This window comes from Mustela putorius, unplaced genomic scaffold, assembly GCF_011764305.1.
Source record: "Mustela putorius furo isolate JIRA1106 unplaced genomic scaffold, ASM1176430v1.1 tig00003962_pilon_pilon_pilon, whole genome shotgun sequence".
In the NCBI taxonomy this organism is placed as follows: domain Eukaryota; kingdom Metazoa; phylum Chordata; class Mammalia; order Carnivora; family Mustelidae; genus Mustela; species Mustela putorius.
This window is the reverse complement of record NW_025422106.1, coordinates 4,919,229-4,944,481: the sequence shown is the minus strand read 5'-3', so window position 1 is coordinate 4,944,481 and position 25,253 is coordinate 4,919,229. Positions and strand designations below refer to the sequence as shown.

Genomic DNA, 25,253 nt, shown 5'->3' with positions numbered 1-25,253 from the left:
AACAAAGTTGCTTAGTAGGCATTGGACATACAGATCTGGAATTCAGGTCTAGGCTAGAGACTGGACTAGAAATTTGGAGGTTGTCAGCATATAGTTAGTATTTAAAGCCGTGAAACTGCACGAGATGACCAGGGAATAAGAGTAAATAATGAAGAAAAAAAGTTGTCCAAGGACTGAGCTTGTGAATGTTAAGAAATTGGGGAGAAGAGGAAGAAGCAACGAAGAAGACCAAGAAGCAGCCAATAATGCAGAAGGAAAACAAAGTCCTGGAAGCCAGATTAAAAAAAAATCATTTTAAGGAGTGAGTGATCAGATGTCAGATGATGCTGATACAACAGTTAAGAAGAGGACTGAGACTTAATGGTCAGATTTAATAATAATCATCTTTTTTATTTTTTATTTATTTATTTATTTATTTTTTAAAAGATTTTATTTATTTATTTGACAGACAGAGATCACAAGTAGGCAGAGAGGCAGGCAGAGAGAGAGGAGGAAGCAGGCTCCCCGCTGAGCAGAGAGCCCGATGTGGGACTTGATCCCAAGACCCTGAGATCATGACCTGAGCCGAAGGCAGCAGCTTAACCCACTGAGCCACCCAGGCGCCCCATAATCATCTTTTTTAAACAAGATTTTATTTATTATTTATTTGACAAAGATCACAAGTAGGCAGAGAGGCAGGCAGAGAGAGAGAGAGGAAGGGAAGTAGGCTCGCCGCTGAGCAGAGAGCCCGATGTGGGGCTCGACCCCAGGACCCTGGGACCATGACCTGAGCAGAAGGCAGAGGCTTTAACCCACTGAGCCACCCAGGTGCCCCTAATAATAATCATTTTGACAGGGGCGCCTGAGTGGCTCAGTGGGTTAAAGCCTTTGCCTTTGACCCTGATCCCAGGGCCCTGGGATCGAGGCCTGTATCCGGCTCTCTGCTCAGTGGGAGCCTGCTTCCCTTCCTCCCTCTGGCTACTTGTGATCTCTGTCTGTCAAATAAATAAAAATCTTTAAAAAAAAAAATCATCTTGACAAGAACAGTTTTAATAAATTTAGTGGAGTTCTTTCTAGTAACTGCTCTTTTTCTTAGAAATTTAAATTCCATAGTTCAGGTAATATAAGAGATTGTTTATTAACCAAATAATTGTTGAACTAATATTGATTGTCATGTCATCCTTTAGTTCTTCATATGTTGTACTGTGTCTGACACTGTGAAGACACTGAAAACTGTGTCTTTAACTCATGAATATGCAAATATGCTAGTTAAAGGATTCATATATTTGGAGTAGGATGCATGTATTTTTTTTTGGAATGCTGGTTACATGAAGTGGAATCACTTCATAAACTATTTGGTCATGTTTTTCCTTCTGTATTTGGAAGTTTTTATAAAGAAAAAAGAAAATCAGCGTAAGTTCCTGATTCTTAAATCTTTCTGAGTAATTAATGCCTAATTGTCATTCTCAATACCAGGAAACATAGGAGTTGATAATGCTAAAAATTTTTTATTTTTCTAATGAACATAATACTTTTCTTTTCTGTTAGAAATTCATTGAATTTGAAGACTCTCAAGAACAGGAAAAAAAGGATTTACAGACCCGAGTGGAATCTTTAGAATCTCAAACAAGACAACTTGAACTCAAAGCAAAAAACTATGCTGACCAGAGTAAGTAAAAACACTTCTCGTCATAAGTACACATTAAAGAGTGGGCTCTAATAGCACAATGACTCATCTTGGTATTTGACTGGGCTTCCAAATATGTGCTTGGAATTGTCATCATCCCAGACTGAAGAGTGAGACCTGGAAGCTAGGTTCAGTTCTTTTTTGCTCACATCTTCATGTGGTTCTGATGTCTGCAGAAATAACTAAATAAAAGATATGTTTATTAAGACTCTCTTCTTCAGGGACACCTGGGTAGCTCAGTTGGTTTGGTGTGTGCCTTTGGCTCGGGTCATGGTCCCAGGGTCCTGGATTGGAGCCCTGCATCTAACTCCTGTCCTAGAGGGAGCCTGCTTCTCCCTCCCTCTGCTTGTTTGCTGCTACCCCCCAACAAATAAATAAGTAAAAAAAAAAAAAAAAAAAAAAAGACTCTCTTCTTCAATTTAGCTCTCAGCCTTTACAGTTAACATTATGCCACATCCATTATGCAGGATTCTGGGGCGTGTGCATGTGCATCATTTCTTCTCATTTTGATCCATTACACTAAGTTCCATTGCTTTCCATATTGCTTTGAAATTTACAAATGTGACAAAAACTCTAGCTCTGAAGTATGTTTTAAAAAAAACAAACTGAATTCGAGGAACACCTGGGTGACTCAGTTGGTAGAGCACGTGATTCTTGATATCAGGTTTGTGAGTTTAAGCCCTATGTTGGGCAGAGTTTACTTTAAAAAAATAAATACCGAATTCTCTTTTTCATTCTTTTCTAGTGAAAAACTGAGGGAGTGTAAGGGAACAGAATATCATTTTTCAGAATTATTTTGTTTTTAATATAATTTCATTGTATTCTTGACTTAAAAATAACTATTGTTTCAGACTCCAAGGATTATTTTTCTTTTTGGCTTATGAATTAGACCTAATTAAGTCAAAATTAGAAAAACAAATGGGGAGAAACTTCATGGACTGTTTTCATGTTTGCTTTGGGCAGGTAGAGAACCCTTCAAGTTTTCCCTTTCAGTGCTGTAAACTTCCAGAATTTCTGGAGCAGTAGATGACCAGCTGGCTTCCTACATGAACCGTTAAGGCTGCATAGTGACACCTGCTGTTAAAGATAGGAATTCATGGTGGATAACTTTTATTCATTACCTGGCTTGGAGTGTGGTAACTGCTTCCTCTAGTACTCTGGAATGGCCTAATAGAGCTAAACCTCGAATCAAATCACTGGGAACCTGGAATTCGAGCATTATAGAATTCAAGGAAATCTCACATGCCTTTAAGCAAATGTCATGGAAGGGAACTAGTGGATGTTTGGTACCAGAAGCCACTTTTGGTAACAGAAGTGAGACAAAATGAGCCGTGTATCATGTCTTTGTACTTTTAGACTTGTAGATACCTAGATACCTTGTAGGAGTACCTAGAGTACTTCCTTTGTTCACACTGAATATACCGAATGACTTCTGTGACTCTGCCATAGAAATTTAGAGTCTTAGAGAGCTGGACGATGGACCCCACAGTCCAAACACTAACAAATATATTAGTAGAGTCACACTGCTCTGAGTACCAGTATTTCTAGAGAAACAGTCTTGTGGCAGTTGCTAGCTTTTGGTACATTTCAAGAGCTGAGCATTCTCTACTCAAAGAAGAAGAAAAAGAGCTATTGGAGATACTGTTTAATTCTAACTTGATTGTGTTTTCATATCAGAGATTATATTGTATTTTAGAACCAGACACTAAAGGCAGAGTGGACAGAACAAACCTCATTGTTTTATTTTATTATAGTTTCCTCTTGATTCCCAAAGAGTACCAAGTTTTGGATAAGGACATTTGCTTTTAACTTAGAAGGGAACTTCTTGTATGGACTCCTTTTATACATTAAGTAAACTATTTTAATGATAAGGGAGATATTATAAGATGAATTACCTGAAACCATCTGTCTGACATTCAAAGGAGATACTTCTAGGGCACCTTGGGTGGTTCAGTTGGTTAAGTGTCTGACTCTTTTTTTTTTTTTTTTTTTAAGATTTTTTTAAAGATTTATTTGAGAGAGAGGCAGAGTGAGAGAACACGAGCTGGGTGAGGAGCAGAGGGAGAAGCAGAGTCCCTCCTGAGCAGGGAGCCCTATGTGGACCTTGATCCTGGGACTCCAGGATCAAGACCTGAGCTGAAGGCAGATGCTTAATTGACTGAGTCACCCAGGAGTCCCTGAGTGTCCGACTCTTTAATTTTGGCTCAAGTCATGATTTCAGGGGCATGAGATCGAGGCCGAGTTGGGCTCCACACTCAGCATGGAGTCTGCTTGAGATTTTCTAGCTTTTTCTGCCCCATCCCTGCTTGTGTTGTCTCTCTCTAAAATAAACAAACAAACAAACAAACAAATAAATAAATAAAAATTTCAAAGGAGATACTGCTACTTTTTTCGCAAAAGTCTCTAAATGGAATTCTAACTTGATTGTGTTTTCATATCACACAAATGTATATGTTTTTCCATATACAGTTTATCCTTTTATTATTAAAATTTTAAAAACCTGCTTCCTGTTCTTTTCCGGTAAATGTAAACAAAATAAAGTAGGCTTTTAATTAAGATTTGTTACCCAGACTAGTGAGTCATATCCAGCTTTTTGGAATTGTTATGCTCTGAGGTATCTATCTCCTCATTTCTCTCTCAGAAGTACTGATTACTAGTGTTTTCCATCTTAACTTAATTTTTAAAAATAAGGTATCATTTAAAAATGATTTCTAATTCTCTAAGCAAGTGATGAGGAAATTAGGTAGATATCTAATCTTTGAGCTAAATTTAATCTGAAAACTTCATTTTTGTTATTAATATAATATCCCACCAAGAATTTCTCCCCCCTGGAAGTTTGCCATCCAATTTTGAAATAAATCTTGATGTCTAAGTAACAGTTAAAAAACTTAAAACCATGGTCAGTCAAAATTGACCATTCAGATGCACAAAATTCATAATACTAAAACTCTTGGTCTGTGAGCTGAGACTATAATAAGTCTTTTATTAATGCTTTGGGTTAATAAATCCTTTTCCTTTGATACCTTGGAGTCTTTTTCTCTCTTCCATCTAATTGTTTTTCTCTCTCTTCCTTCTGTTTTTCTTTAAGCCTGAACTAGGTATAGTATGAAATCTAAAATGTGAAATTTAATATGAAATTAAAATTTTCTTCCAAGTCTTCATTTACCATATTTAAATACCTGAAAAAAATGTGGGTGGGGGCAAAATGTTTGACTCTTTTTTCATTTAACCTTCCTACTTTTCCCTCCCTCAAATCCCTTAATATGAGTCAAAGCTCCTTATTTTTAAAAAAGGTAGAAGTAAGAGGTAATCTTTAAGTATCACCAATGTCTTATCATTTCGGGAAACCAGGACTGGGAATATGTTTTTTTAAAAGATGAAAACAAATGTAAATAGGTGTATGTCAGAGTATGTGAATTCTTTTTTATATGATAAGCAACAGAATATCAGACTATTCATCAATTATTTTTCTTTATTCATCAATTTTTTAAAAAAAAAGTGTATCATGATTTTTTGTTACTGTAATGTGACATCTATTTTTATTTTCATTGTCTTAAACTTTTAAAATGTTTTGAATGTTTTTTAGTTTTCCTAACTTCTATTTTTAAATAAACAATTCTTGAAGGCCATAGAAATTACTGATAATGATATTTATAATAGAGAGGATCGATGCAGTTTCTTCTGTTTAGTGACATTTTTTTTAGTGCAATGTGATAACAGTATCTTGTCCAATTTCCATTTTTTTTTTTTTTTTTTTTTTTTTAAAGATTTTATTTATTTATTTGACAGAGAGAGATCACAGTAGACAGAGAGGCAGGCAGAGAGAGAGAGAGGGAAGCAGGCTCCCCGCTGAGCAGAGAGCCCGATGCGGGACTCAATCCCAGGACCCTGAGATCATGACCTGAGCTGAAGGCAGCGGCTTAACCCACTGAGCCACCCAGGCGCCCCCAATTTCCATTTTTATATTTGTATGTTAGAGTCTTCAATTTTGAAGATTGTCTGTCAATTCTAATGATCTGTTTTAGGGCACATATCCTCTTTAAAAAGTAGCCACAGTAAAAGTCCCAAGTTCTGCTTTGAAGACAACTTCCTGTGTTAAAAGGGGAAATTTTGGTTGTAGTTACTTGCTATTTGAGAAGCATGAAAACGTCAAGAAATAGGAACTGAGTTAAGGACATAGATTACAGCTTTTGATAGTTTGGAATCATCAGGTTGTGGTATGATTTCACAATATTGAGAAATTGCATTTATAAAAATTTTGTTAATGGTTTTGTGGTTATATTTGATTTTGGAGATTTCTAGTTGCTCTTTTCAAAACTTGAACTATGTAGGATATGTTTTTGGTTTTCCCAACGTGAATAAAGGATTTTTAAAAATGCTATATTATATCTGGGAGTAATAATAACACTTCTTGTTAACAAGAAGTAACAATAACAACATCTGTGAGCCTTAAGAAAGAATCTGAAACATACATGGGGTGGAAAAACACAGTTGTGGGTTGAGAAAGGCCTGTTGGTTCTCGACAACTGTTGAAGGAGTCTATAATCAACCTTGCTATTCATGATGTGGCAGTAACGGGTTCTTTCTTTGTCACAAAATACTTTATATTCGTTCTTTTGTATGTTGTTTGGCATTTTTTTTGTATTATTCTTTTGTATATATCTTATAAGCCAGGTATTATCTTAAATGAGTCAAGTAAATAAAGACATTTTAATACAGTTAAAAATATTATACTGCTGTATGCCTAGCATTTAGCTTGGTAGAGGAGAATATGTTTGTAGTACAGAAAAATATAATGTGATCATGGCAGTCAAACAAATCAGCACTGTGGGGGAGAAGGGTGTGTATGTCCTTCTGGTCTTCTTTTCCGTATATACTGTGTTTTTATATCACTGCAGTTAGAGTGTACATATAATTTTGTATCTTCCCCTTAACACTATTTGTTTCTCTTGTATAATCTTTAAATATTTTAAATGTCTTCCTATACCCATCATCCAGAAGCTAATGCCATCTATTATCAATTCTTGTTTTCTTCGGGGTGTGTTTTCTCCTTTATTCTAGTGAGAATTACTTAATGGCCACTTTGTTTTTTTTACCTTGGCTACTTGAAACTCAGAACTAATTTGGAAATGCAGCCGTAAGGACTGGTTTGGACCTTACCTGGTTGGCATATATATTTTTTTATTTTTAATTTTTTATAAACATATATTTTTATCTGGTTGGCATATTTAAATTGTTTTCTTTTTGATCTATATTTTATACACATACAGTGAATTATTATGTTCTAATAAGCTTATCTCAGATCTTTTGTAGAATGAAGGAATGAATCAGGTAAAAATAAATATACATAAATTAAAAAAAGAAAAAAGTTTCATTGGTTAGTTGAACGTTTTTTCCAGTGTAGTGAATCATATTGAAGTGAATATTTTTTTAAACCTATAGATGTCTCTGTATTTTGATAATTTTCTGAGAATATATTTAAGGAAGTAGGGCAAAAAAGATGAGTATTTTAGTGGTTCTGGTTTATAATAGTGTTTGGTCATTTTTAATGTGAACAGAATTGGAGAAGTATGGTTTAGTAGTGTATTTCATTTTGTTTTTCATAACATGTATTTGGGTCATTATTTGCAACATATCAGCACATGGAGCTAATGTAGAACCATTTATTATTTGATTCTTAGGAAAACTGTTTCCCTCAAGCTCTTTGAATTTATAAGGTGACTTTTCCCTTGATTGTGGAGGTGATGTCAGTGATTTTAAGCTACTTAAGGGCTCTTCTCTGAATCTGGCCTTCCTACCTTTGAATGAAAATCTCTTTTTTAAATTAAATGGGAAAATTATTTTGACAGTTGATGACATTGTAGTAGAGATTTATTCTGACCTTTTGCTCTTTCATTCATTTGCTTTTAAAATTTGCTATAAAGATCTTAGTTTAATAAAATACCTTGAATTCTTTACCTCGAAACATATATTATTATTGGAAGGAAAACACTTCTGATTTCTTGGTCATAAGAATTAACATATTGCTAGGTGGAAAGCATAGGAAGATAGTATTTTTTAATTTTAAAAGAATAAAGGGATTAGAGCAGACTTCCATTTGGGGAATTATTTATAACCAAGGTCTGTGTGTCAATGATGTGGTTGATCAATTGAGAATTTTCACAACAAAGAAGAAAAGTAAGCCATTTTTAAGGTACCAGGTGTAGAGTAATACCAGACAGAGTTAATAGTTGGCCCTAAATATTTTTGTCACTGTTTTTCAGATCACTTTAAAAAAATACCTTCAGGTCAATAGAAAGCTTTGTCAGCCCCTTTACCATGCTCTGTGATTGCAATACATATTAATACTCTAAAAAGTTAAATAATATTGCAGTAGGCCACTTTTTGCATTTTAATGTTTTCTTGTCAATAGGCGGTTCCTTCTGCATTATATTTAGAGTGATTAAAGTAGAAAACTGATTATTTATATTGTAGTCGGAAGTATATTTTTAATAAGGCAACTTTAGGAGTTTCATATATCTCCTTGACTTTATTTTTTTTATTTTTATTTTTTTTTAAAGATTTTATTTATTTATTTGACAGAAATAACAAGTAGATGGAGAGGCAGGCGGAGAGAGAGGGAAGCTGAGCAGGGGGCCCGATGCGGGACTCGATCCCAGGACCCTGAGACCATGACCCGAGCTGAAGGCAGCGGCTTAACCCACTGAGCCACCCAGGCGCCCCTCTCCTTGACTTTAAAAAAATTACAAAATTGAGGGGCACCTTGCTGGCTCAGTTGGTAGAATATGCAACCTTTGATCTCAAGGTCAAAGTGAGTCCAAGCCACATCTTGAACATAGAGCTTACTTAATAAACAAACAAACAAAAAAAACCCTACAAAGTGAAATTCATTATATAGAAAGTTACTTTAAAAAAGTTACTTTTTTAGTCCATTCAACTTGACTTCTTTGCCATATTAAGAACATTTGTATATTTAATAAACTTTATATAAGGGTTTCTTTTTTTGGAACTTATTTTTAGAGGGAAAACCAAAACTTAAGCACAAGATAATTTATGCAAACACATTTTATTGCTTTGCTTCATTAAATAATACCCTATGTGGTCTTTAGATCTATTGTATGTCTCATTATCTGTATTTGGACTCTTTCCTTTCTGTAGTCTAGTGTTGTCTATTGAGAACCTTAAGGTTGTAGTTTATAATTAATATAAAGCTAAAATTTCATAGAAAATTAATTTTATTAGTAAGGGTGAAGGGATATGGTGATTCAGCTTAGGGAACAGAATAAAAATGAATGATTTGATTACTTCAAACATACAAAGGGATAGGTAAAGAAGATACCAAGTTGTATTTCTGTAACTTTGGAAGATAATATTAGAGAAAATGTTACTTCTTGATTTTGGTTGATCATGAGGAAGTATTTCTTGACCATGAAGGTGTACATAGGGATGTGTGCTGGGGGAAAGCATGGACTTTACCTGCATGGAGACTTTAGGTAGGAGAGTGGTCAACTTTTTGATGTGGATGGCTTAGATAACATCTTCAAGACAGAGACTAGGTCAGATCTCTACCACAGAGATTCCTAGGAGTTATTCTAGTCTGTTTTCAGGATATGATCATCAATTTGTGAGAATGCTTTAGCATTGTGCATTGTGTCTTTGATTAATAACGTCTATCGAGAATCTTTGGAACTTTAGAGACATGGCGCAGAACTTAGTTGGCAGTGGAGAGGCTCTTATTATTGTTTTGATGTGGTTGTCTGAGATTTGTTTGCTCTTAAGTCAGTGTTTGATTCCTGCTTACCTGTTGAGACTTCTGAAAGAGGCTTCTGAAACACCAGTGCCACTCCTCTGAGGCCAGATAACCATTGGATTATCTGCCTTCCATGAGTAGTAAGAACTGATGATTCCTTTTGAGAAGGCAAATAATGAGTTGGACACGGCATTCTAGCAGGTGTGTTTCTCTTTCTTCCCCCCATAGGCCTATCAGCAGTCTGATGGGGCAGAAGACAACAGAGATGGAAGGTGTTCCAAACTTGGCACAGGCCATCAATCTAAGGAGGTAAGCTCTGATTTTGAGCAGGCCGAGCAGGTGGCTCTTCCTGCCTTAATCATGTCTTCTTGCTCTTTGGAAAGATGGACAGAAAGAGCATTTAAAATGAGGCAGAATGATCTCTGTTAGCTATTAAAAGGGGAAAACGTTGGATTAGTCTTTTGATTCTTCTTTTTTCTTGCCTGCTCCCCCCTTTTCTTTTTAGATGCCCTGGTTTGTTTGATTTTTTTTTTTTTCTTCAGAATATTAGCAGTTTTTTTTTAAAGAATGGCAGATTTGTTTATTTGTTGTTTTGGGATAGGGAAGGATGAGCAAAATCTTGTTTATTTCCAGTTAATCTCAGGTTATGGCTAGTTTGATGAATAAAATGATAAAGTTTTAGGATTTTTCATGAGATAATTTTTACATTTGGTTTCACATAGGAACTTTTAAACAAGAAATAATCTTTTACTACCCCTTTCGTATAATGCAACAATAATAAGCATAGGTTAACTTCGTGGTGCTTGAGGCTTTCGTGGATGTCTGCCATCCTTGCCCAGTTGGGCCTTTCTTTCCTGCTTTTTCCACTTCCCTTTTCTTTTCCCTTTATTGATTACTTAGTGGCATCCAGGACTTTGAAGAGATGGCTCTTCCCAGGATTTAAAAGTACTTCTCTATTAAACACTATTTTATTTCATGTGAGTTAGGCCTTGAGAAAGTGGGACTCCATTGACTGTGTTGTGTTAAGTATTTGAAGTATTTTCAGAAAAGTGAGAGGTTTTGAATTTGTGTTACATGATCTTGGTGCTTAACTTATATACCTAAAAAGATAGGTACTGATATTTTGAATCACAGTAGAGGTAAAGAAAACATGAAATACAATCATGGATAGTTTCTATCAAGGTACTTGCTGGAAGCTTTATATTGGAGGGAATCATTGTCAGAAAAGTATTCAGAAAATCACCAAGAATAACAAATTCATAGACTGTTTAAAATCACCACGGGGTAACATGCCTTTGATGATTCAGAATGCCTTTTAAGAGGATATAATACATGTTTATAAGCTAATGTCTGAGTTAAAGTAACTGTAGTTGCTGTAGCAACCATGCCACAAATTATATATATAATGACTCAAATGTTATGTGTTATTTCTTGATGTGAAAATTAAAATGGATGTTTCCAGTAGGTGGGTAGCTCCTTCAGAGATGCAGGCTCTTTCTGACTTCTGGCTCCACGTTCTTCATACTCTTGTCCATTAAGGCAGAGGGGAGGAGAAAGGGGGTGGACAGTTGTGTGTGGAAGGCTTTTATTGGGCCAGACCTTAGGAGTGGTGCACACAGCTTTTACTTTTACTTCAGCGGCCATAACTCGATCAGAAACTAACTCTAGAGGCTGCGGGATGCCATCTAGCAGTGTGTCTAAGAAAAAGAGGAAATTGCTTTGGTTATTATCTAGTCTTTTCTTCAGCTTAGGAGCTCTAGTAGATGGCGCATGATTTTGCTCAAATGTTGAGCAAAGGGAGTGAATGTACCTAAAGCTTAGCAATCATCTACCTGTTCTTCCTACTTGTGAATTATCTGAGGAAGAAAAAAATGGCAAGTTTTAGTGAAAATAAAGCATTTATAAATTGTGCTTTTATATAATCTAATTTTTTAAAGAAGGTTTTATTTATCTGACAGAGAAAGACAGCGAGAAAGGGAACACAGGCAGGGGAGTGGGAGAGGGAGAAGCAGGCTTCCCGCTGAACAGAGAGCTCTATGTGGGGCTCGATCCCAGGACCCTGAGATCATGACCTGAGCGGAAGGCAGAGGTTTAACCCACGGAGCCACCCAGGCTCATTTTTAAATAACTTCAAGGTTACTCTGGCTGTTAGCACTTTAAAACTCTTCACTGCATATTCATTTATTCAACAGACATTTACTAAGTGTTGAGATTTTCTTTTGTTCTCTTATCATTTGATGTCTTTTCCTTTAAAAGATAGGTTACTATTAAAATGTATATATTTTTTAAGGTTTTACTTATTTATTTGACAGAGAGAGACACAGTGAGAGGGAACACAGGCAGAAGGAGTGGGAGAGGGAGAAGTAGGCTTCCCCCTGAGCAGGAAGTTCCATGCGGGGCTCAATCCCAGCACCCTGAGCCCAAGACAAGATGCCCAACGACTGAGCCACCCAGGCACCCCAAAATGTAATTTTCTGTTGCTTGTGTTAGGGATAGGTTATGAATGACATCTCTCTCTTTAACAAAAAAATATAACTCCTATTATATCTAGCTGGCTCAGCTGGTAGAGCCTGTGACTCTTAATCTTAGGGTCATGTGTTGAAGCATAGAACCAACTTAAAAAAATAAATATAATTCACATACTATAAAATCTACCATTTTTAGAGTATACAAATCAGTGGGTTTTAGTATATTCACAAGGTTGTACAACTATCACAGTGGTCTTAATTAATTCCAGATCACTTTCACCATTCCAAATAGGAACCCATATCTGTTAACAGTCACTCCTCATTCCTGGCTTCCCCCAACCCCTGGCAATCACTGATCTGTTTTCTGTTTCTACATATTTGTCTCTTCTGGACATTTCATATAAATGGAATCATCTAGTATGTGGTCTTTTGTAACTGACTTCTTTCACTTAGCATAAGGTTCTTCCATGTTGTAGTGTGGATCCGCAGTGCTTCATTCCTTTTTAATGCTGAATAATATTCCATTATATGGACATTCTACATTTTATGTATCCCTCTTTGCCCCGCCTTTTTTAATTGCCTATATGTTGCTAGTTTGAGAACCAGGAAAAAAAAAAACACAAAAACAAAACGAACTTTAAGTCAGTTATCCGAAAGCCTATGCAGAGTTAAGTATAATGAAAAACCCCTTTGGGAAGATATCCCTTGGATTTCTCATTGGCATCCTGGCTTGTTTAATTCCCAGTTTATAAGTGGGGAGTGAATTACTTAAATGTTTGAACCATCTTTATAATGCTGTGGTTATCTACTAGTAATAGGTTATATATTCTTGTTTTGATTTATCAGTGTTATATTTGGATATAACAATACAAAAATAACAAGTTTTCTATTTAATTTTAATAGGATACAGAAATAAATAATTTAAGGGCTTCAAGTAAATAGACCAAGGTCAATAGGCTATAATTTATTCTTTTTTTTTTTTTTAAGATCTTATTTTATTTATTTGACAGAGATCACAAGTAGGCAGAGAAGGAGAGAAGGAAGCAGGCTCCCTGCTGAGCAGAAAGCCCGATGTGGGGCTCGATCCCAGGACCCTGGGATCATGACCTGAGACAAAGGCAGAGGTTTTAACCCACTGAGCCTCCCAGGTGCCCCGCTATAATTTATTCTTACACTAGTGGGGAGAGGAAGATGGAAATGGATAATAGGGTAGAGGAACTGATGATCATTTCTACAGGTTTAAATCTAATTTATGTAAACATTTTAACCATGAGATCATTTGTCTTTGTTTACTTTATTTTATTTTATTTTTTAAAAGATTTTGTTTATTTATTTGACAGAGAGAGATCACAAGTAAGCAGAGAGAGAGGGGAAGCAGGCTCCCCACTGAGCAGAGAGCCTGATGTGGGGCTCAATCCCAGGACCCTGAGATCATGACCCGAGCTGAAGGCAGAGGCCCAACCCACTGAGCCACCCAGGTGCCCCTGTGTTTACTTTAAAAATTTGAGGTGGATAGGGGCAGCTGGCTGCCTCAGTTGGAAGAGCATGCAGCTCTTGATCTCAGGGTCCTGAGTTCGAGCCTCATGTTGTGTATAGAAAGAACTTAAATAATTAAAAAAACAAAATAAAATTTGAGGTGAATAGAATGTTTTGGTATCTATGACTGATAAATTATGATGTAACACCCAATATTGATTATTGAAAATAGTCCCTAAGATCATGTGAACGAAAAAATAGAAAATATTTTAAGAAGGTTATTAATATAAAGGTGTTAGAATTTCCTTTTTAAAAGGAAGTCAATTTCTTTTATTTATTTGTCAGAGAGAGAGAGCAGAGGGAGAAACAGGCTCTCTGCTGAGCAAAGAGCCTGATGTGGGACTCGATTCCAGGACCCTGGGATCATGACCTGAGCCAAAGGCAGACGCTTAACCCACTGAGCCACCTGGGCGTCCCAGGAAGTCAATTTCTGATTCAGTGGTTAGGTTTTGCTAACAAGATGCCAGTGTTTATGTGCTACAAATTTTATCTTGGAAAATTAGCGATGGACATGAGGAAAAAATTTACCTTATAAATTTTGGAGAGAGTTTTTTTACCACCCAGATTTTATGAGTAAATGAACTGTACTATTCTAGGAATACCCCTGGACTTCATCAAATAGTATACACATGTAGCCCTTAGTAAGGTAGAAAATATTTCTTCTTCCAAATTTTATTTTTTACATTCATGAGATACATTCTCAGGTTAGTGAATTTTATCATACCATAAGGTAATTTTAAGAATTATCTTCTTTAGTGGTATAAAATAATGAAAGCAATGTGGAAAAAAAAACTATTATGTCTTGCTTTTATAAAATAACATTGTGTTCTGGGAAATGCTTTATCAAAGTTATATTACTAGTTGTTTATTGGTTTTCAGATTTTCAGGGTTTTTTTCTATATTGGTATTTCTTTCTGAATTTCCAGCCTTTAAAATCAGACTTAAAGTAATTGGCACTAAAAGGGAATATTTGGGGCACCTTGGCTAGCCCAGTGGGAAGTGCATGTGACTCTTGGATCTTAGGATTGTGAGTTTGAGCCCCATGTTGAGTGTAAAAATTATTTAAATAAATACAAAAAAGGGGTATATTTACATTAGAGGCATACAGGATGGGAAATGGTGTAACTGTAGAGATTTTGGTCTTAAATAGGTAGAAGACCATTGGATTTTAGTTTTGTGTTTTTGTGAATGATACCACCTCAGAACATTTTCCAGTATTGTTAGGGTTGTTGATGTATTTGTGAAATTTTAAAGACTGTCATTTATTCTTAAGTGGTTGGAGGTTTTATTGGGGTCTTGAAAAGCATAGTTATAGATGAGAAATAAAATTAGAATACAGTAATGATGCACCAGACTAACAAAAAATATAGGCTGCAATAAATTGCAGACCATTAGTGTTGTCAGTTTATATTTTGAGATGAATGTGTTCTACTTTTAGATTGGATCTTTTGCTGAAGAAATAAAACTGGTAGTGTTAAATAGTGTAACAGGTAAAAAATGTATTTATATAAAAAGTTAAGGCGGATTTACTTGTCATTTATTTTGCATTGAAAATATAGTGGAAAGTGGTGCCCAGGTGGCTGAGTTGGTTAAGCAGCTGCCTTTGGCTCAGGTCATGATCCCAGCATCCTAAGATCAAGGCCCGTGTTAGGCTCCCTATTCAGTGGGGAGTCTGCTTCTCCCTCTCCATATTCCCCTCCACTTATGCTTGCACTTTCTCAAATAATAAATTTAATTTAATTTTAATTTAATTTCTCAAATAAATTTTTTTAGAAAGAGAAGAAAGCATAGTGGGAAGATGGAAGTCATCTCTCAGAATACAAGTCTATAATATGCAGCGGAACTCATTGGAACTCTCTTACAGTAACACTTTATATGGATTAAGAAAATTAACTTGTGCGGGCGCCTGGGTGGCTCAGTGGGTTAAGCCGCTGCCTTCGGCTCAGGTCATGATCTCAGGGTCCTGGGATCGAGTCCCGCATCGGGCTCTCTGCTCAGCAGGGAGCCTGTTTCCTCCTCCTCTCTCTCTCTGCCTGCCTCTCTACCTACTTGTGATCTCTCTCCGTCAAATAAATAAATAAAATCTTTAAAAAAAAAAAAAGAAAATTAACTTGTGCTTAGAAGAGATGTTGAGCATTTAGGCTTATAATTTAAGACCATTGCTCTTAGGAAAATAATAGATAGGAATAAGCTGTAGCATATGTATATGATGTGATATTATTCGCTGCTAAAAAGAAATGAGCTATGAAGCCATGAAAAGACATAGAGGAACCCCAAATGCATATTACAAAGTGGAAGCCAATGTGTAAAGGCTACATACCACATGATTCTAGCTCATGGGGATTCTGGAAAAGGCAAAACTAAGGAGACAGTGAAAATATTACTGTTTGCCAAGGTTAAGGAAAAGGGATGAATAGGTGGAGCTCAGGATTTTTAAGGCAGTAAAACTGTTCTGTATGAAAAAACTATAATGGTGGATGTGTGTCATTATATATTTGATTTATAGAATATTTAATACCAAGAGTGAATCCTAATGTACTCTTTAGACTTTGGGTGGTACTGATGTCAGTGTGGGCTCATTGATTGTAACGAATGTACCACTCTTCTGCAGGATATAGATAGTGGAGGAGGTTGTGGGTGTGTGGGGAGGAAAGGGTATATTAGCACAATGTACTTTTTGTTCAATTTTGCTGTGAACCTAAAACTGCTATTAAAAAATAAAGTTGATTAATAAAAATAACAAACAGGGTAAGGGGCAGGTCATTTGTAACCATATATAGTTTGCATGTTCTAAATGACCTTTTTTGTGTGATGTATGCTAAGAAAAACAGAAATACAGATCGTTTCTATGAAATTAGTAAATTTATTTATCAGAGAGCTCACAGGCAAGGGGAGCGGCAGGCAGAGGGAGAAGCAGGCTCCCACTGAGCAAGGAACCCGATGTGGGACTGGATCCCAGGACCCAGGGATCATGATGTGAGCCAAAGGCAGATGCTTAACTGACTGCCACCCTCAGATGTTATTTTTGAGACAAAAAAAAAAAAAAAAAAAAAAAAAGTCAAATGGAAATAAATTAAGCAGAAACTCTAATGGGTTTAGAAAGCTGTGGGTGGAGGCTTAAGGAATTATAGCTAGGGGTAATCCTGGATGCTTAAGAGGACCAAAATAATTAATAGAACTTTTAAGGAATTTTATAGATGAAGCTAAGCCAGTTTGAACAGAAGTCATGTTCATTTAGGTAAATATAGGAAATCGCTGGTAATTGTGATACACATTAGGGTCTTATATCTCCTTTCCCACAGTCTTGCTGTTAAGTAGTATATAGCAGCAAAGCCATATAAACCAACACTGATAAGCAAATTGCCATAAAATCAGTGAGGTCCTCCTAGCTACAAGCCCAATTCTGTCCAAGTCACTTGATAAACAAAACTTTAAGCTTTTTCCCCAAGGTGATAAATAATGATCCTTGGTTTCCGGTATTACTCTGCTAGGGTTCCCATGACAAAATATCATAGAAATATTTTCACACTCTTGTGAAGGCTGGAAGTCCAAGATCTCCTTGGCTTGCAGATAGCTGCCTTCTCTCTCTCTCTCTCTCTCTCTCTCCCTCCTCATATGGTCTTTTCTCTGTGCATATGTGGGGAGAAAAAGCTTTTATAAGGACACTAGTCCTGGGGCACCTGGGTGGCTCAGTGGGTTAAAGTCTCTACCTTCGGCTCAGGTCATGATCCCAGGGTGCTGGGATCGAGCCCCATATCAGGCTCTCTGCTCAGCAGGGAGCCTGCTTCCACCTCTCTGCCTGCCTCTCTGCCTACTTGTGATCTCTCTCTGTCAAATAAATAAATAAAATCTTAAAATTTCTTTAAAAAAAAAAGGACAACAGTCCTGTTGGATTAGGACTCCACCTTTATGACTTTTATTTTTTATTGTCATATATAGAAATATATATTCAGGGGATGCCTGGGTGACTCAGTCGGTTAAGCCGCTGCCTTTGGCTCAGGTCGTGATCCCAGGGTCCTGGGATCAAGTCCCACATCAGGCTCTTTGCTTGGCAGGGAACCTGCTTCTCTCTCCACCTCTGCCTGCCACTTTGCCTGCTTGTGCGTTCTCTCTCTCTCTCAGAAATAAATAAATAAATAGAATCTTTTTTTTTAAAAAAAAAAGATATATTCAGTATCCTTGCATTTAGTTTTAGGCACCATCCTATCTCAGTACATACATACTGCATTCCTTTTAGCAGTACCTTTGTTGTATTTGAAAAACACATGTGTGCCAGATGCTATTCCTAATAAGTTCTAATATACTGTCATTATTCCTCACTTATAAATCAGGAAACTGAGGCCTAGAGAACTTGGAAGTAGCGAAGTCACTGCATTGTGGTCCATCACATAACTATCATAATTCACTTCACCAACCACCTAACGACAAATTTAGGGATGATTCCAATTTGGGTGTTATTATAAAATGTATTGCATACAACATCCATTTTCACATCTTCAGGCTTTGATGTGTTTCCACGGCGTAAGTAAGAATAGTAATACTGGGGATGCCTGTGTGGGTCAACCATTTAAGCATCTGCCTTTGGCTCAGTTCATGATGCCAGGGTCCTGGGATCAAGTCCCACATTGGGGTCCGTGCTCCACTGGGAATCTGCCTCTCCCTCTCCCTCTTCCCGTGATTGTGCTTGTACTTATACTTGAGCTCATTCTCTCTCTCTCTCTCAAAAATAAATAAATAAAATCTTAAAAAAAAAAAAAAAGAATAGTAATATTGTTGGGGAGGGGCTGCGTCTGGTTGGCCCAGTGCGTTAAGCATCTACCTTCAGCTCAGGTCATAATCCCAGGGTTCTGGGAGCTACCCCTAGGTCAGGCTCCCTGCTGAGGATGGTGCCTGAGCAGGGAGCCTGCTCCTCCCTCTCTCTGTGCCCACGTGCATATCCCCCACACCCCCCTCAAGCTCTCTTGCTTGCTCTGCTCTCTCATAAATAAATCTAAAAAGTAGTAATACTGGGTCAAAGGATATACACATTGCTTATTTTATTAGATGTCACCAACAAACTACCAACCTTCAAAAGAGTAATTCCAATTTATCCTCTCATATTGCCCATCTTTTTTCTTTTTTTCTTTTTATAATTCTTCAACCTGGTAACATTTTTGTTCATCTGCCTATGCATTTTAATGGTGAATTGGCACAATTTTTTTGTAATGGTTCTAAAGTCTGTTTAGATCTTCTGCTAAATGTTGAACTCAGAAGTTGTTGGAGAACATAAAGAATGAGTTTTCAAGCCAAAGAAAGTGCCTACGTGAGTTGGTGCTCAGTGTGTTTGGACTGGGGTTGGGTGGGGCTGCACACACCGCAAATTAATCAGGTCACTAACTCCTTCCCAAAGGTAACTACTACCCTCACTTCTGATACTTTTTAGTTTTAGATTAGTTCTGTCTTTTGAACTTTGTATTCTTTTGCTTCTGCTTCTTTCCCTCAATCTGTGTGTGAGATTCATGTGTAGCAATAATTTGTTCTTTTTCTAGTGTTCCAGTACAGGAGTATTTATCCATTCTGCTGTTGATGGACATGTGGGGTGTTTCCAGGTTTGATTGATTATAGATAGTGGTGCTTTGAGGATTGTTTTAAAGGCCTTTTAGTGGACATGTATATGTATTTCCTAGTTTTGTCATAGAGTTGGTAAATATGCAACTTTATTAAATCTTGCCCACCAGTTTTCAAATTGATGCATCCATTTTTTACTCCCACAAGTAGCATATGAGAGTCCAAGTTGCTGTGTATGCTATTAAAACTTGGTATGTTGTGCTTCTCATTGTAGCTGTTCTGATGGGTTTGCAATGACTGTTGCATTTTGGTTTTAATATGTATTTCACTGATGATTAATAAAGTTAGATATGTATTTTTCTTGGCAGTTTGTTACCTTTGAGTCAATATCTATGACTAGGTTCTTTCCAGAAAAACGGAGAGCTTTTGTTTGAAGCAAAAAGGAAAACTGTCTATACATCTCCCTCCACCCCCCCACCCCCCGCCGCCAAGTGAAGTTTTAAAGTAGACTGCAATATATGAACAGATTAAAAGGAGTATTTCTTGAAAGGCAGCATAGCATAGTAATGAAAAACAGATTCTGGGCAGGATGCCTGGGTGGCTCAGACACTTAAGCATCTGCCTTTGGCTCAGGTCTTGGTCCCAGTGTCCTGGGACCAAGTTCCACAGAGGGCTCCTTGCTTAGCGAGTAGCCTGCTTCTTCCTCTGCCTGCCGCTCCCCCTGCTTATAAATCTACATGCTCTCTCTCTCTTACAAATAAATAAATGGCATCTTAGAAAACAAAAACAGATTCTGGGCCCAGACTTCTCCATTAGAAATTCGATTTTGTCACAACTGACTTTGGGCAAGTTACTTAACTTCTATTTGCTTCAGTTTCCTCAACTCCAAAATGAATGTAGTAATGATACTTTCATCATAAGGTTAATGTCAGGGTCAGATAAGTTTATATATAGCATGTAGCACAGTACGTGGTATATAGTAAGCACTATAAAATTTTAGCTGCTATCAGTAGTGGTGGTGATGGTGATATAAATTTATTTTACGAATTGATGTCAAGGTAGCTGATAAGAATAACGAGACTCTTGTTGAGCACAGATTTGAAATTGAGGTTCATGAATGATAGTTGCAATTTTACTTTAGACTCAACCTCCATTTTTTTGTTTTGGTTGCATAATACCAAGAAAATCTTGATATACACAGATGAACAATTACAAATAGGTAAGGTTTACCCAGTAGTCTCAGGGTTAAGGTTTTAGATCAACTTAATTGACAAGAAGTAGTAGAAAACTTTTGTTTTGAAATTGTAGCTAAATATCCATATTTTGCTTGGATTTCCTGTATTTAAATAAAAACCACAGAAGCAGCCCTAAAAATTATTACAGTTTTAATACCCATTGTGTCACGATACATCTACATTACAAGTTTGTGTATTCCTGCTTTCAGCCACAGAGCTGCAGTTTTTCTAATTAATGACATATTTTCAAGATACTCAACCAGGTAGAAAGTAAACATCGAATTTCATCAAATCAAGGATGACTTTACTGGGCAGCGCAAGATCTGCATTGTGTGGTGTTTGGTGTGTTAACATTAGGTATAGGGAAACATTCACGTGTGTCCTGTTGCTAGTTCATAGTTCCTTCTACGGCCTTCTGTTCATGGTGGTTACTTCTACAGCCATCTTCCAGGGCCACAGGCTTCGGCTAACTAGCAGTCTTGCATGCTTGCAGCTACCAGACCCTTAGACCAGCAGAACATTTCCAACTAATCTAAGTCTTTTAAACAAACTTAAATGAATATCTTGACACCTCCTGTAGCACCAGCCTCATTTCTTTCCAGCAGATTGTTTCTCACTACTCCTTAGGTGGCACGAGCTCCTCCAGACTGGCCAGTCTCCCCTCTCCTCACCACCACCACCACCACCACCGTAGTTTTGTGTTCCCTTCTCGGTGGTAGCAGTGCCCGTATGCTCTTCACATATGTCTTGAGTACTGTAATTTAATTTCTTTGTGGTCCTGCTTGGACCCCACCTTCTCTCAGAGTCATCCCTCTTTGATAGTTTTATTTCCTATGAAATCCTGTCCTAACATTCTGTATCTCAGGATCTAAAACTTAAAAAAGTGTATTACATAGTTGTACTCTGATCACTACCCCCAAATCAGTGCCACTCACAAACTCCATCAGCAGAGGGAGCTAAATAAAAGAAGATGAGTCCCTGGAATGAAGCCTGAAGCAGAAGTACTTGTGAACAAGGATGTTTTCACATACTGCCCAGTAGTCAAAAAGAGCTTGAATATCAGTGTTAGAAATGAATGATTTGGGTCCTCACCCCAGCCTAAAACTTACATGAGGGGATTTCTGAAATATTTTTTTTTTAAAAGCTTTTATTTATTAATTTGACAGAGAGAAATTACAAGTAGACGGAGAGGCAGCCAGAGAGAGAGAGATAGGGAAGCAGGCTCCCTGCTGAGCAGAGAGCCCGATGCGGGACTCGATCCCAGGACCCTGAGATCATGACCTGAGCCGAAGGCAGCGGCTTAGCCCACTGAGCCACCCAGGCGCCCCTCTGAAATATTTTTGAGTATCACACTGAAATCCTATTTAAGGGGGATGACCTGATAAACATATGCATATTAGGAGAAGCAATCTAGTGTTTAGGGGATTTTTTTAAACCCAGTTTATCCCCCCCCACCCAGAATTCTTTATTAAGGAAGGTGAAATGAGGTCTCTAATTTGAGAAGTACTGAGTCGTAAAGTTGCTAAGAAATAAGGATAACCTGTTCCAGGTTTTAAGGATGGAATTTTTTAAAGTAAATTTTTTATATTTTGTTCTGATTAAATATATGTATCTTAATTTCAGTTAGCAGACTTGAAGAAAGAGAAGCAGAATTGAAGAAGGAATATAACGCATTACATCAGAGACACACTGAGGTGGGTTTCTGGGTTGTTCTTACCATATTAATATTGAACTAAAGGAATTGAGCTGAGAAGTTATATTTATATCTTAATTTTTCTTTGAAAGTCAGCTAATATAATTCCTGGGGATTATATGCAGAAAACATCAAATTTCATGTAGCATTTACCTTGTTACCAAATGTTGACTTCTGTTGTTTTTTTAATCTGGAATTAACTATTCATGGGTGAGAATTAGTGTGCCACAAAATAGTGTAATTACTAAGGCAGTTCCAATAGTTGTTTCTTTGGCCAGCTAAGTACAAAGTAATGTGTGTGTAATAAAAAGTATATATGATGCTAATATGACAATTGATTTAATTTATTTTGTTAACCAGTTGGGAAATGATGGATTGGTAAATTGTTGGTAAAGAGTTTCCGTATTTATAATCTACTATAAAGGGCTTATTTGCTTTAAGCTCGTAACAAATAGTATAAACACAAATTGTGTATTAAATCAAAATGACTCTAAAATAGGTTTTCTGTATGAAATTTCAGTATTTTTAAGTTAATAACTCTAGTACAAAATCTCTTTAAAGCAAATTAGAAAATGTGCCCAAACATCTTTTACCTTTTTATAATTCTCTGTGAGCCTTTCATCTGCTGCCTTTGTTGCAGTCTCCTGACTGTGAAAGTTGTTTTTGCGTTTCATGGTCAGTCAGGGTGGGGTCACAAACCTCAATAAATAGAATTTTCATAGACTCAAGCACTATTTGTTACATGAAAAAATAATTCCTCTTTTTTTCCCCCCCGTTTCTTATCCAAATCTCCCAGGATACAGATGGTTCCAGTCTTCAGCTTCCATTTTTCTTTCATTAATTTGTGATCTCTTATCCTGCCTGTGGTAGAAACCTATATTGTTGCTTTCAAGGATTTGCTTTGGCGTAATACGATTAATACTTTCTTGAGGAGGGGTTGGAATTTCTGACATAGGAGGTTTGATTATTACTGTCTTAGCTTTTTGTAGCCACCTGTGAAGAATTGATATTCAATGGTGGAGGGAAAAGTTTGGCTACAGAGATTTGGAACCATGGAGCCCTGGGAAGACAGGAATAGCTTAAACAGTGGCCTTGTCAGTGTGAGAAGAATACCCACATTTTGATTAGATGGCAGTCAGTAGATATTAAGACTGTTCAGAAATGATTGATGGGGCACCTGGGTGACTCAGTCAGTTAAGTGACCAACTCGTGGTATCATCTAAGAAACTAAGCTCCATCATCCATCCCCATTTCATTATTATTTTTATTATTATTATGTTTCCATCCCATTTTAGAGATTGACGTTTAGAAAGGGAATATGTAGTGATTTGTTCCAAATTCCATGCTGGTATGTGGCTGGATTTGAACCTAGGTCTGTCATATTCTGTTGCCTTGATTTTCAGTAATACTTTCAGGTTATGGAACATAATGAGCATTAAAAGCACTAGAAATTTTTCTGTGCCTTTTTGCTTTCTGGCATTGCAAAAACGTTAAGAATAGGGGCATCTGGGTGGCTCATTCGGTTAAGGTTAAGAGTCTGCCTTCTGCTCAGGTCATGATCCCAGGGTCCTGGGATTGTCATTCCCATATCCTTGCTCAGCAGGGGAGCCTCCTTCTCCCTCCCTGTTCCTGCTCCTGCGGGCGTGCTAGCTCTCTCTCTCTCTCACCTCTCTGTCAAATAAATAAATAAAATGCTTTTATTATGTGGTGATTAAAAAAAAAAAAAGAATAGTGGCCTTGCAGCTATAAGATAAATGATTCTTGGGCTGTGCAGAGAGAGATCCATGGCCAACACGATTAAAGGGCCACTTTTCTCCAAAACCTCACTTACTGCCTTACTTCCCCACTTTAGCTGAGCTGACAGTCAGCCTCTGCTGTGATATTTCTATGCGGAGGGAGTAGGGGTTTTCCAGACAGTGTGCTTGGGATCCTTCTGGATCTGCCAAGTGTTTGTTGCTGAGGCCACTCCTGAATAAGTGTGAATTAATATATATACCTGAGAAAATGGAGAGTTGTAGTTATGAGATGAGGAAGGATGGGGCTAGTGGACCCAATAGTAGATTATCTAAAGCATGCCCTCTTTTACTATCTCATCTCTCTCTCTCTTTTTTTTAAGATTTTATTTATTTATTTGACAGAGATCACAAGTAGACAGAGAGGCAGGTAGAGAGGGGTGTGGGGAAGCAGGCTCCCCACCGAGCAGAGAGGCCGATGCGGGGGCTCGATCCCAGGACCCTGGGATCATGACCTGACCTGAAGGCAGAGGCATAACCCACTGAGCCACCTAGGCGCCCCTCATCTTTCTTTCTTTTGTCTGGCACCGCTGATCCTGGCCTCCCATTCACTTTTTTTTTTTTTTTAAAGCAGATCTATATTGTGTAATGAAAATTTTTTTAAGTTAAAAAATTTTATGTACAATTTATTAAATTTCTACTTTTTTGTTGCATTTACAGAATATAGTGCATTTTTTATTTCGGACGTCAGGAAATGCTTTAGGGTGTGGGGTTTTCTTGTGGGTGTGAGGAAGAAAGAACAATGAGTTTATCGCCTGCCTAGAAAATTGACTAAAAGGGCAAATACAACACTGGTCCGGGAATGCTTAACTTTTTGTTAACTTTTTGACGACTGAGTCAGAGGGACTTGAGTTCTGACCCTAAAGCCAACTAGCTAATGGCATTTAGAACACAGTTGATCATTAACTAGCTGGGCAAGTTATTTTAATCTTAAGCTGGAGTTCATAAAATTCTAATATTGTTGTGAGGATAAAATGAAACTGGCTCTAAATGCATTGGGTGACTTATGCTCAATAAATGTTAGCTGTCATTTTCTTATTCTGTACTATAGAGTGCTAGTTTAATTGGGTTGGAACCAACTTCATTACATGGAATTTTGTAATTATATATGGGACATATCATTTGAAGAAGGAATCAGTCTTTTGAAGGTTTAGATTTCAACATTTTATAAATTAAAAAAAAACAAACACCCAAAAAACCCGAATCATTTAAAACAAGAATCAATCTGTAGAGTGGACTGTTTAGGAGGAGTAGATTCTGTCTTTGCATTTATACAAATGCCTTTGCATTTATAACTTTTATTTTTCTATATTGAATAAATAGAGTACTATCAAGGCAGTGTAGGGGAGGTTTCTATTTTCTTCATATGAGTGCTCAAGGAAACTTGGATTCTTTCATCTGAGCAAATCAATTGCATATGATTACTATCCAGTATATAAAAATTCAACTTGGGTTTTCTAAAATCTTTTGAAAATATAAGCTTATATCTCTTTGGCCCAACCATCACTTTGTTACATTAGTTTCATTTTTGTTTTTTTCCTTAAAAGTTCTTCTTGATTCAAGAA

At 37.0% G+C, this 25,253-nt stretch overlaps 1 protein-coding gene across 5 annotated transcripts in view; it reads left to right on the top strand.

Moving 5' to 3' along the window:
• The window catches only part of SPAG9 (sperm associated antigen 9), a 138,371-nt gene that overhangs the window by 33,136 nt on the left and 79,982 nt on the right, over window positions 1-25,253 (top strand). For 4 of the 5 annotated variants that reach the window (XM_004764847.3, XM_004764844.3, XM_004764845.3 and 1 more), the window contains exons 2-3: window positions 1,528-1,648; window positions 21,826-21,896. In XM_004764847.3, the coding sequence (XP_004764904.1) occupies window positions 1,528-1,648; window positions 21,826-21,896 (192 nt within the window). Of the gene's footprint in view, window positions 1-1,527; window positions 1,649-9,706; window positions 9,726-21,825; window positions 21,897-25,253 lie in introns of those variants that run through there. The other variant, XM_045070248.1, reaches the window with a different exon arrangement.